The following is a 13,793-nucleotide window of genomic DNA, read 5'->3' as shown; positions in this document are numbered from 1 at the left end:
ATGATTGAGGCGCAGTAAGATTTCTGTATAAAATGTAAGGAGTGTTGTGCACTATTTACACAGTTCATAAATATATCTCCGCTTTGGAAGGGAGGTAGACACGGGACAGTCTTTTATAACTAATCTGCCGAGAGTTGAGATTAGAATCCCCATAGTATTGCTGTAATTTATACGATAATAGTAAAAATAAAGTAATAATAGTAAACACCTGAGTTTGAACTGACAAAAATCAGAGGGGGCAGAGGAGAAGAGGAAATGCACCACGTAAACACAAAATCTGTTTGACAGTTTCAATGAAGGTTTCCAGCAGGTTTAGCTATTTACATGCAATGTTTTGTTTTTTCATTGGAGAAAACTCATAATGTTGATGTAGCTGTACTTTCCCTGTTTAACATATGTGTGCTGCAAAAATTCAGGTTTCAGGATTTGACTTCTAGCTTGAGGCTTTCAGTTTTACCTCAAACGGGGCCACTCTTGTAAATATATTTGATACAGCAGCAAATACAGCAGAGATTGATCTACGTTACTGATTTAAATTCAAAATGCAATGAAATAACGAACTGTTTCTACACAGCATGCATCCCATCAACACCTACACCCTGAGAAAGTTCATATATATCCATTGTTTTGCTTCATTTTTTTCCACAAATTCCTTACGTTTCTTTCAAAAAACAAAACAGTTAGCTGTAATTATAAAAGAAAAGATTCTCAGTCAGTTTGTTAAAATCCTGCAGAAACCTTTGAGCTCCAGAGAGTCAACTTTAGGATGGAAAGTATTCAAGGTGGACCTCAGTTTCATAACCACGTCTTCACCTCTGCACAGTTGTTTCCTCCGTCTCCCTCTGCCTGAAAATGTGTAAAAACCCAGAGCCACGTTCACGTCACTGTTCAGCAGGGGCAGAAGAGGTCAGATGGATTGGGCTGAAAAATATATACAAAAAAAACCAGATCGAAAACAACCGCACAGAGATGCAAAATTTTGAAAAATGTAACCACGCCTGAGAAGCCTGGTGAACGTGAACCTGTTGACATGCCTTTCATACGTGGCCTTGCACTGGTCCGACATCACGCCTCGGAAGTTTGGGTTCTCCCTTTGTTCACATTTCAGCTTGTTGAAAAGTGCTTCTCCGTGATGTGTCAGACTGTCTCAACAAGTCTCTGTCCATCCTCAGTTTTTACACCGCGGTCATGTTATTGTATGAGTCAGACAAACCGCAGTCGTTAGCTGTAATTTAGAGATCCCTGTCTTGTGTCTTTCGAAAAACAAATCTAAGTTATTTATTTGCAAACCTACAAAATATTTCAATATTTCAGGAACAGACAAAGCAATCCAGTTTAATGTTTTTAAGTCGGATAACAATATTTTTCTGCGTTGTTGAGCTTGCTAGCAAACCCCCATTTGAACCAGTTGTGCTGAAAAAAAATTCAGGTTTTAGGATTGGAATTCCAGCTTGAGGCTTTCAGATTTACCCCAAACAGGGCCACTCCAGCAAATACATTTTCCAAGTAAATGCAGCAGGGATTGATCTACATGATTGATTTAAGTTCAAAATTGTTGTTTCTACATAGCATGCATCCAATCGACACCTATACCCTGAGAAAGTTCCACAAATTCCTTACATTTCTTAAAAAAACAACAACAGTCACCTGTAATTATGAAATAAAAAACGTTACTGTATTTGCTCAAAACTCAAAACCCACTTGGCGCATTTGCGTGTCTTCTATAAATCAGTGGTAGTTATGAGCTGATGCAGAGTGGCCAAGGATTACACATTATCTGTTATTATCTCTACCTGGTTTTTCAGGTTATATGAAGGTAGGCTCTTTCTTTCTATCACTCCCACTGAATAGCCGAGGGGTGGAGTATTTCCCAAACTAAATAAAAAGTGCAACCACAAACACAAACCTATCTAGATCGAGTGTATTGAGAGGTGACATCTCTCATCATGGAAGGAAAACTCATTTGTTGGATATTTTTGCTGGGATTTCTTCATGGATCCACTGGACAAAGTAAATATTTATTACAAGTGATGGTTTTCATGTTTGTACTTTTTTGGTATTTTGATAAGAGGAGACCGACAGGAGTATTTAATGAGCAGATTTAATACTAATGAGGAAGTGGACTTTATTCTGTTATACATTTGACCCTTTTCAAAATGATGCTGTATGTATAGGTCTCCTTTGAAGAAAAAAAAAAAACGTTTAATTGTCTGATCAAATAAATTAGAGTAACTTCAAACTCAATTCTAAAATTATTCCACATGAAAATTTGCCAAAAATTTGTTTATTTATTATTAGACATTACAAAATATTGACTGATTATAAGCATGAATATGAAAATCGGACAGGTTATTAAAACTTGATGAAGATACAGTTGTAAAATGAGTAAGTACTTCATTGAACTGGTTTGTCTACAAGTGATTCATAAGTTTTGGTTAACCCTAAAGAGTCTGTTTAATGCTTGATTGGTCCTCTGTAAAGGACATTGGAGAATCATAAACAAGGTTATTACCATAAATGCTGGCAGGCAGAAAGTATCAGTGGCCACTGCCTACATTTTGAAAAGTTATCATCAACTACTACTTTTCCGCTAAATTCAGACATAGTAAATGTAATATCGTCTGACAATTATTAAAACAAAACCCCAAAGAGCTTTTGTTAACAAAAGACAATTATAAAAAGTTGTTACTAAATTAGTTATCAAAAGTCACTTAATGCTTATTATTGAATAAAATAACTGGTATTTTATGATTATTAACCTTCAACTTGCATCACCGTCAACTGCAGCAACGACAAGTGTACCACCGACAACTGTAGCACCGACAAGTGCAGGAACGTCAAGTGTATCACCGACAACGGCAGCACCGACAACTGTAGCACCCACAACGGCAGCAACGACAACGACAACTGCAGCAACGACAAGTGTACCACCGACAAGTGCAGGAACGTCAAGTGTAGCACCGACAACGGCAGCAACGACAACGACAACTGCAGCAACGACAAGTGTACCACCGACAAGTGCAGCACCGACAACTGTAGCACCCACAACGACGACAACGGCAGCAACGACAACGGCAGCACCCACAACGACGACAACGACAACGGCAGCAACGACAACTGCAGCAACGACAACGACAACAACGGCAGCAACGACAACGGAAGCACCCACAACGACGACAACGGCAGCACCCACAACGACGACAACAGCAGCAACGACAACGGCAGCACCCACAACGACGACAACGGCAGCACCCACAACGACGACAACGGCAGCAACGACAACGGCAGCACCCACAACGACGACAACGGCAGCACCCACAACGACGACAACGGCAGCAACGACAACGGCAGCACCCACAACGACGACAACGGCAGCACCCACAACGACGACAACGGCAGCAACGACAACGGCAGCACCCACAACGACGACAACGGCAGCACCCACAACGACGACAACGGCAGCACCCACAACGGCAGCACTCACAACGACGACAACGGCAGCACCCACAACGACGACAACGGCAGCACCCACAACGACGACAACGGCAGCAACGACAACGGCAGCACCCACAACGACGACAACGGCAGCACCCACAACGACGACAACGGCAGCACCCACAACGGCAGCACTCACAACGACGACAACGGCAGCACCCACAACGACGACAACGGCAGCACCCACAACGGCAGCACTCACAACGACGACAACGGCAGCACCCACAACGACGACAACGGCAGCACCCACAACGACGACAACGGCAGCAACGACAACGGCAGCACCCACAACGACGACAACGGCAGCACCCACAACGACGACAACGGCAGCACCCACAACGGCAGCACTCACAACGACGACAACGGCAGCACCCACAACGACGACAACGGCAGCACCCACAACGGCAGCACTCACAACGACGACAACGGCAGCACCCACAACGACGACAACGGCAGCAACGACAACGGCAGCACCCACAACGACGACAACGGCAGCACCCACAACGACGACAACGGCAGCACCCACAACGGCAGCACTCACAACGACGACAACGGCAGCACCCACAACGACGACAACGACAACGGCAGCAACGACAACTGCAGCAACGACAACGACAACAACGGCAGCAACGACAACGGAAGCACCCACAACGACGACAACGGCAGCAACGACAACGGCAGCAACGACAACGGAAGCACCCACAACGACGACAACGGCAGCAACGACAACGGCAGCAACGACAACGGAAGCACCCACAACGACGACAACGGAAGCAACGACAACGGCAGCAACGACAACGGCAGCACCCACAACGACGACAACGGCAGCACCCACAACGGCAGCACTCACAACGACGACAACGGCAGCACCCACAACGACGACAACGACAACGGCAGCAACGACAACTGCAGCAACGACAACGACAACAACGGCAGCAACGACAACGGAAGCACCCACAACGACGACAACGGCAGCAACGACAACGGCAGCAACGACAACGGAAGCACCCACAACGACGACAACGGCAGCAACGACAACGGCAGCAACGACAACGGAAGCACCCACAACGACGACAACGGAAGCAACGACAACGGCAGCAACGACAACGGAAGCACCCACAACGACGACAATGGCAGCACCCACAACGGCAGCAACGACAACGGAAGCAACGACAATGGCAGCAACGACAACGGCAGCACCCACAACGACGACAACTGCAGCAACGACAACTGCAGCAACGACAACGGCAGCATCGACAACCGGAGCACCAACCACGCCACCCCCATTCACATCCACTACAACCCCACCATCAGTGTTAACCACCCCATTATCAACCACTACAACTTCACAACCAACTACCCTGTCCCCACTCTCAGCCACAACAACCGAAGGTACGCAATTCTGAATATTCTTTTTTATTAAAAGTCATAATTGTACTGTATTATCCCAGTGTGACATGCTGAAAAAAGTCAGTTGACTTTAAATCGTACCAAGATTAAGTGACTCTCCAAAACAAGCACTTTCCATTATTGTTATTGTAAACAAAGAATAATAGTTCCACATTTATTTGTTTCCCTCCTTTCATTTCCAAATGTAATGCTTTCAAACCACTATAGGCTTGGTGTCACTAGCACATCTACAGATGAGGATAACTTCCTTTGGAGATGTCAGCAATGGAACAATCGTTGGGTTTCTTGAACAGGTATGAAAAACAAAATATTTAAATACATTACATATGAATAAATAAACTTTTTCAGCTAACTTTCAATGATAATGCAAAGAGACAAAGATAAACTTCTGTGTTTTCTCTCCATTTAGATTTTCAGAGAGCAGTTTCTGAATGGAATAAGCCACACAGTCTCTGTCACAAAGATTCAAAGGGTTGGAGTTGGACCATAGAAGCTTCTCATGGACAGAAAGCCAATATATAAAGACAGCATCGTTTTATCATATTTAATCTACAACCAAGCCACGAGACGTATCTGGATTGATCACCAGGTGCAAGAAAAAAAGGTTTTTGAGTGACACACAAAGGCTTTGGTTTGAGGCCCTCTTAGGTCTTTCATCATTTATTCAAATTAAATCAAATATTTGCAGTCGCAGTATTGACTGTATCAAAAAGAAAAAGGAGTGTGATTTGTTGAGTTGGCTCAAGTGTAAAATTTCACTGAACAATAGGAATCTTAAACCAAGAAATCTGATGTGTTAAAAGTTTCGTAACTATACTTTCTAACCGGAGAAGCAGATACCATACTGACAAGCCTCGTAACCAGGAAACTATGAAGAATATTTGTTGTTCACTCTTCCCTGTCATTATACAGAATGTTTCACTCAAAACTGTGACTCATAACAAGTGTATGACTATTTTCCCCCCGAATCAGGGAAATCAATTGTCTGTCAGCCGTTACTGATAAAATGTCTTCTGAAACACGAATCTCTTTTTTTCATTGTGAACGAAACAATCATGCTTATACACAGCAAATTTCTGGAGTGAAATATCCTGGAGTTAAACAAAGAGTTTGATCTTGGGAGTTTATTTTCTAAGTTAGACTCCAGCTTCTGTTCAGTGTAACTCTCTGGTGGGGAAATATTCTGGTGTTCATTCACTGAGTGTTGAGGAGCTCGATTCAACACGACTCCCGGTGTTGACTGCACAGCTTTGTTGCCGTATTAGCTTTTCCCAGGATGCCTTAGTTATTTCTTTGTAACTTTTGAGAATAAAGCAACCAAATTAAATCTAAGTGATGGGCAGAAATTATATTCAGTTTTGTTAAAAAATGCTGTTTATTAATATTTCAATGAAGACATAATGATAAATAAAATGGGGCTATAATTCAAAACCATACGTGTACAAGGTAGAAACCTAAGATATAAACCAATCACAGCGACCCTGATAAATTTTAGTGTTACTTGTTACGCAAATATTTCATGTATCGTTAATTGTTGCACACTGCATACAATCACACTGCATATAATCACACTGCATATAATTGTTAAATATAAATTAGTGTTGAATATGTTGTTGTCTTGTTGTCAGTTTTACCTAAAACCTTTATAGTGTGATGAAATTTTAACTTTGTGAATGTCAAACAATACACACTTTTAAGTGTTTACTGTTAACACTGTGAAAGAGTTCACATTCAAACTCAAGATTAAAGTAAAATTTACTCTTCATGGGAGTTGAGTTTTAACTCCCAAAGAGTTCAGGTTCAACTCCTGAAAAGTGTTAAAAATCAACTCCAAAAAAATAGTTACTTTCACTCTCCTTGAGAGTGTATTCGATGGTCTCACATGTACAAGCAAAAGGAGTTCATTTGAACTCAGAGAGAGTTTATTCTAAAGATGTGAATTTGCTGTTTCCGCTTGTATTTCCAGTTAATTGAAAAGCCAGCTGAATGTAATGCACTTTGCTCCAGGACATTGTGTGTGCAGGTTAACTTTCAAAAAGTTTTTATTACATGAAGGCACACTTTAATGAATCACTGTTTAAGTCAAACATTCCTGTCCTGATATTGACTTTCCTAAGTGGCAGATAAATAGAAACATATCAATTTTGACATTAAATGTAGGCTAAAGAATTTGTGATGGAAGTGACAGTCTATTTCTTCTCAGTTTTACGGATTTAGAAATCTTTTGTTCTAATTATTTTTTAACTGAAATTCTCATTTATTGTTCTGATGATGACTCATCGAGCGCTTTATAAGGAACACTGATGCAATCTAATCTAATCCAATACAGCAGCTCTGCCATTAAGTCAACTTTTATAAAGCTCACACCTGGTCAGTTTTTGTTGACATAGTGAGAAAGGTAATCATTGCACTTTATAGTTATTACTGAGGTCATAGCGAATGGTAGTTATGTAATGGACTGCATTTCATTGAAGTGTTTCTATTATTTCGTCCACCTCATTAACATACTTCACAGGAGGAGGGATTTAGGGATTAGATTTCACACTAGATTTATAACAAAGATTGACAGTTATTTAATTATATATTGTCGCCTTTTGAAAGATGAATAAAGATATATACTTGTTTGAAGTACCCATTTGTTGTGATCTTCTTTAATAAATCCTTTAAAAAGAAACTTTATTCAGCATTTGATTTTAAAGGACATAGATTTATACATAAACTGTCAAGACCTGCCTTAAAACATTATTACAACATACAAAAAATTATGAAAACAAGTCCCAAATTTGCTTGTGAATGTGTAAATCATGTCTTTAATAAATCAGATCATAAATGTGAAATCCAATAAATAATGAGCTTTTCTCTGTCAGTGGTCAAAATGGCAGTTTGAAAATAAATGTATGTTGGTGGTGCATGACTTTATGCCATCTATGGTTTGCTGGAATAAATGTTAATATATAAAAAAATATATAGATAACAAACTTATTTTAAGAGGTACAATCACTTTTAGTTTGTACAGTTTGTCAACACAATCCATCACATGTCATCTACAACCACCAAAACATTGTAGATGAGGTTGCCATGGTAAGTATCATTCCCTCCTACTCTTCTTAAAAAACATTATTGTTCTTAGGACACAAAGACATTACAATATTTAGAGTCTGAATGCTTAAACTATTAAACAGACTGACACTTATATCCCAAATTGGAGGGTGTTTTTCTTCTCAGTCACTTTGTTAGAATCCTGTAGAAACCTTTGAGCTCCAGAGAGTCAACTTTAGGATGTAAAGTATCCAAGCTGGGCCTCAGTTTCATAATCACGTCTTCACCTCTGCACAGTTGTTTCCTCCGTCTCCCTTTGCCTGAAAATGTGTAAAACCCAGAGCCACGTTCACGTCACTGTTCAGCAGGGGCAGAAAACGTCAGATGGATTGCGCTGAAAAATATATATATATAAAAAAAAAATAATAAATCGAAAACAACGACAAAGAGATGCAAAATTATTATAAAGATACATGAATGCAGGAAGAAGAGGTCAATCACAAAGAGATGCAAAATTGTGAAAAAAAGCAACCACACGAGTATTTTGTGGAGAAGCCTGGTGAACGTGAACCTGTTGACGAACCATTTTATGGCAATCTGAATTTGTATTTATTTATAGCCACTATAACCATGGTAAGTGACTCATACCAAGTGTATGACTATTTCCCCCCCGAATCAGGGAAATCAATTGTCTGTCAGGCATTACTGATAACATGTCTTCTGAACATGAACTTACATGAAGGCACAATTTAATGAATCACTGTTTAAGTCAAACTTTCCTGTCTTGATATTGATTTTCAAAATAGAAGTTCATCTATATCCATTGTTTTGCTTAATTTTTTCCACAAATTCCTTACAGTTCTTTAAAAAACAACTTTACTGTATTTGCACAAAAATCAAAACCCACTTGGAGCATTTGAATGTCTTCTATAAATCAGTGGCAGTTATCAGCTGATGTAGAGTGGCCGAAGATTAGACATTATTTGTCATTATCTCCACCTGGTTTTTCAGGTTACATGAAAATATCCTCTTTCACTGATGCCTGTTCACTCCCACTGAATAGCAGAGGGGTGGAGTATTTCCTGAACTAAGCAAAAACTGCAATCACAAACACAAACCCATCTGGAACGAGAGTATTGAGAGGTGACATCTCTCATCATGGAAGGAAAACTCCTTTGTTGGATATTTTTGCTGGGATTTTTTCATGGATCCACTGGACAAAGTAAATATTTATTACCAGTACTGGTTTTCATGTTTGTACTTTTATGGTATTTAGATAAGAGAAGACAGACAGGAGTGTTTAATGAGCAGCTTTAATACTATTGAGAAAGTGTACTTTCTTCTGTTATACACGACATTTTTCAAAATGATGCTGTATGTATAGGTCTCCTTTGAAGAAAAACAAAAAACGTTGAGTTGTCTGATGAAATACATTCGACTAATTTCCACAGGGTTTCCATAGTTATTCTACATGAAAATCAGACGCAAATTAGTTAATTTATTGTCACAAATAAAAACATATTGACTGATTATAAGCATGTACATGAAAACCGGACAGGTTATTAAAACTTGATGAAGATACAGTTGTAAAATGAGTAAGTACTTCATTGAACTGATTTGTCTACAAGTGATTCATTAGCTTTGGTTAACCATCAATAATCTGTTTAATGCTTGATTGGTCCTCTGTAAAGGACATTGGAGATTGTAAACAAGGGAATTACCTTAAATACTGACAGGCTGAAAGTATCAGTGGCCACTGCCTACATTTTGAAAAGTTATCATTAACTACTACTTTTCCACAAAAGAGCTTTAATTTTAAACAACGAATGCAAAAAACCATGTCATATAAACCAAGAGACAATTATTATTTACCATTTAGTTACCTGTTAATAAACTCTTAGTTGATGCTTAATATATCATCAACGACAGCAACATCAACTGCAGGACCGTCAACTGAGGCACCGACAACAGCAGAACCACCATCTGCACCGCCATCCACTGCAGCGCCATCAACTGCAGGACTGACAAGTGCAGGACCAACAAGTGTACGACCATCAACTGAAGCACCGACAACTGCAGCAACATCAAGTACAGCACAATCAACTGCAGAACAATCAACTGCAGCAACATCAACTGCAACACAATCAACTGCAGAACCATCAACTGCAGCAGCATCAAATGCAGCACAATCAACTACAGCATCATCAACTGAAGCACAATTAACTACAGCACCATCAACTGAAGATCAATCAACAACGGCACCATCAACTACAGCACAGTCAAATGCAGCACAATCAACTACATCACCATCAACTGAAGCACCATCGGCTACAGCACAATCAACTGAAGCACAATCAACTAATGCACAATCAACTGCACCACCATCAACTACAGCACCATTAACTAAAGCATCATCAACAACAGCACAATCAACTGAAGATCAATCAACAACGGCACCCTCAACTACAACACAGTCAACTGCCGCACCATCAACTGCAGCACTATCAACTACAGCACAATCCACTACAGCACCATCAAATACAGCACCATCAACTGCAGCACAATTAACCGCAGAAAAATCAACTGCACAACCATCATCTGCAGCACAATCCACTCTAGCACCATCAACTGAAGCACAATCAACTACGGCACAATCAACTGGACCACCATCAACTACAGCACCATCAACTGCAGCACCATCAACTGAAGATCAATCAACAACGGCACCATCAACTACAGCACAGTCAAATGCAGCACAATCAACATCAGCATCATCAACTGAAGCACAATCAACTGAAAGACCATCAACTACAGCACAATCAACTGACGCACGATCAACTGCTAAACCATCTACTGCAGCACCATCAACTGCAGCACCATCAACTACAGCACAATCAAATACAGCACAGTCAACTGCAGCACAATCAACTACAGAACCATCAACTGCAGCACAATCCACTACAGCACCATCAACTGAAGCACAATCAACTACAGCACAATCAACTGCACCACCATCAACTACAGCACCATCAACTGCAGCACAATCAACTACAGCACCATTAACTACAGCACAATCAACTACAGCACAGTCAACTGCCGCACCATCAACTAAAGCATCATTAACTGAAGCACAATCAACAACAACACAATCAACTGAAGCACCATCGGCTACAGAACCATCAACTACAGCACCATCAACTGCATCACCATCAACTACGGCACCATTAACTGCAGCACAATCAACTGTACCACCATCAAGTAAAGCACCATCAACTATAGCACAATCAACTGAAGCACCATTGGCTACAGCACAATCAACCAAAGAAAAATCAACTGCACCACCATCAACTGCAACACTATTACCAAAAGAACAATCAACTGCGGCACAATCAACTGCAACACAATCAACTACAGCACAATCACCTGCAGCACCATCAACTGAAGCACAATCAACTACAGCACAATCAACTGAAGCACCATCGGCTACAGCACAATCAACCAAAGAAAAATCAACTGAACCACCAACAATTGCAGCACAATCAAATGCAGCACAATCAACTACATCACCATCAACTGAAGCACAATCAACTGCAGCACAATCAAACGCAGAAAAATCAACTGCACCACCTTCATCTGCAGCAACATCAACTACAGCACATTCAACTGAAGCACCATCGGCTACAGCACATTCAACCAAAGAAAAATCAGCTGCACCACCATCAACTGCACAACCAACAATTTCAGCACAATCAAATGCAGCACAATCAACTACATCACCAGCAACTGAAGCACAATCAAATACAGCACCATCAACTACAGCACAATCAACTGACGCACCGTCAACTGCTAAACCATCTACTGCAGCACCATCAACTGCAGCACCATCAACTACAGCACAAACAACTACAGCACAGTCAACTGCAGCACAATCAACTGCAGAACCATCAACTGTAGCACAATCCACTGAAGCACCATCAACTGAAGCACAATCAACTAATGCACAATCAACTGCACCACTATCAACTACAGCACCATCAACTACAGCACCATTAACTAAAGCATCATCAACAACAGCACAATCAACTGAAGATCAATCAACAACGGCACCCTCAACTACAGCACAGTCAACTGCCGCACCATCAACTGCAGCACAATCAACTACAGCACCATCCACTACAGCACCATCCACTACAGCACCATCAACTGAAGCACCATCGGCTACAGCACAATCAACTACAGCACAGTCAACTGCAGCACAATCAACTGCAGCACAATCAACTGCACCACCATCAACTACAGCACCATCAACTGCAGCACAATCAACTACAGCACCATTAACTGAAGCATCATCAACAACAGCACAATCAACTGAAGATCAATCAACAATGGCACCATCAACTACAGCACAAACAACTACAGCACAGTCAACTGCAGCACAATCAACTGCAGAACCATCAACTGTAGCACAATCCACTGAAGCACCATCAACTGAAGCACAATCAACTAATGCACAATCAACTGCACCACTATCAACTACAGCACCATCAACTACAGCACCATTAACTAAAGCATCATCAACAACAGCACAATCAACTGAAGATCAATCAACAACGGCACCCTCAACTACAGCACAGTCAACTGCCGCACCATCAACTGCAGCACAATCAACTACAGCACCATCCACTACAGCACCATCCACTACAGCACCATCAACTGAAGCACCATCGGCTACAGCACCATCAAATACAGCACCATCAACTGCAGCACAATTAACCGCAGAAAAATCAACTGCACAACCATCATCTGCAGCACAATCCACTCTAGCACCATCAACTGAAGCACAATCAACTACAGCACAATCAACTGGACCACCATCAACTACAGCACCATCAACTGCAGCACCATCAACTGAAGATCAATCAACAACGGCACCATCAACTACAGCACAGTCAAATGCAGCACAATCAACATCAGCATCATCAACTGAAGCACAATCAACTGAAAGACCATCAACTACAGCACAATCAACTGACGCACGATCAACTGCTAAACCATCTACTGCAGCACCATCAACTGCAGCACCATCAACTACAGCACAATCAACTACAGCACAGTCAACTGCAGCACAACCAACTGCAGCACAATCAACTGCACCACCATCAACTACAGCACCATCAACTGCAGCACAATCAACTACAGCACCATTAACTGAAGCATCATCAACAACAGCACAATCAACTGAAGATCAATCAACAACGGCACCATCAACTACAGCACAGTCAACTGCCGCACCATCAACTAAAGCATCATTAACTGAAGCACAATCAACAACAACACAATCAACTGAAGCACCATCGGCTACAGCACCATCAACTACAGCACCATCAACTACAGCACAATCAACTGCACCACCATCAACTACAGCACAATCAACTGCACCACCATCAACTACAGCACCATCAACTGCATCACAATCAACTGAAGCACCATCGGCTACAGCACCATCAACTACAGCACCATCATCTGCAGCACAATCAACTACAGCACAATCCACTACAGCACCATCAACTGAAGCACAATCAACTACAGCACAATCAACTGCACCACCATCAACCACAGCACAATCAACTGCACCACCATCAACTACAGCACCATCAGCTACAGCACAATCAACTGAAGCACCATCGGCTACAGCACCATCAACTACAGCACCATCATCTGCAGCACAATCAACTACAGCACAATCCACTGCAGCACCATCAACTGCAGCACAATCAATGACAGCATCATTAACTGAAGCACAATCAACTACAGCACAATCAACTGAAGCACCATTGGCTACAGCACCA

At 41.3% G+C, this 13,793-nt stretch overlaps 1 protein-coding gene across 1 annotated transcript; it reads left to right on the top strand.

Moving 5' to 3' along the window:
- On the top strand, positions 1-6,879 carry LOC138200647 (insoluble matrix shell protein 4-like). Its single transcript, XM_069153527.1, has 7 exons — positions 1-14; positions 1,915-2,010; positions 2,788-3,332; positions 3,400-3,410; positions 3,463-3,473; positions 3,526-4,097; positions 6,872-6,879. Exons 1-7 carry the CDS (start codon positions 1-3, stop codon positions 6,877-6,879), a joined length of 1,257 nt encoding a protein of 418 aa, XP_069009628.1.
- The last annotated feature ends 6,914 nt before the right edge of the window (positions 6,880-13,793 follow it).

The sequence above is a fragment of the Embiotoca jacksoni genome, unplaced genomic scaffold, assembly GCF_022577435.1.
Source record: "Embiotoca jacksoni isolate LCO1_2020_lvr unplaced genomic scaffold, fEmbJac1.0.p SCAF_19, whole genome shotgun sequence".
Classification (NCBI taxonomy): Eukaryota; Metazoa; Chordata; class Actinopteri; family Embiotocidae; genus Embiotoca; species Embiotoca jacksoni.
Note: the sequence above shows the minus strand (reverse complement) of the source record. Positions and strands in the feature narration are given on the sequence as shown.

Bases quoted from the DNA above. Each gene is read 5' to 3' on its own strand.
- LOC138200647 (XM_069153527.1), top strand. The intron at 2,011-2,787 runs GTAAATATTTAT...CGTCAACTGCAG, and splicing joins TCATGGATCCACTGGACAAA to CAACGACAAGTGTACCACCG.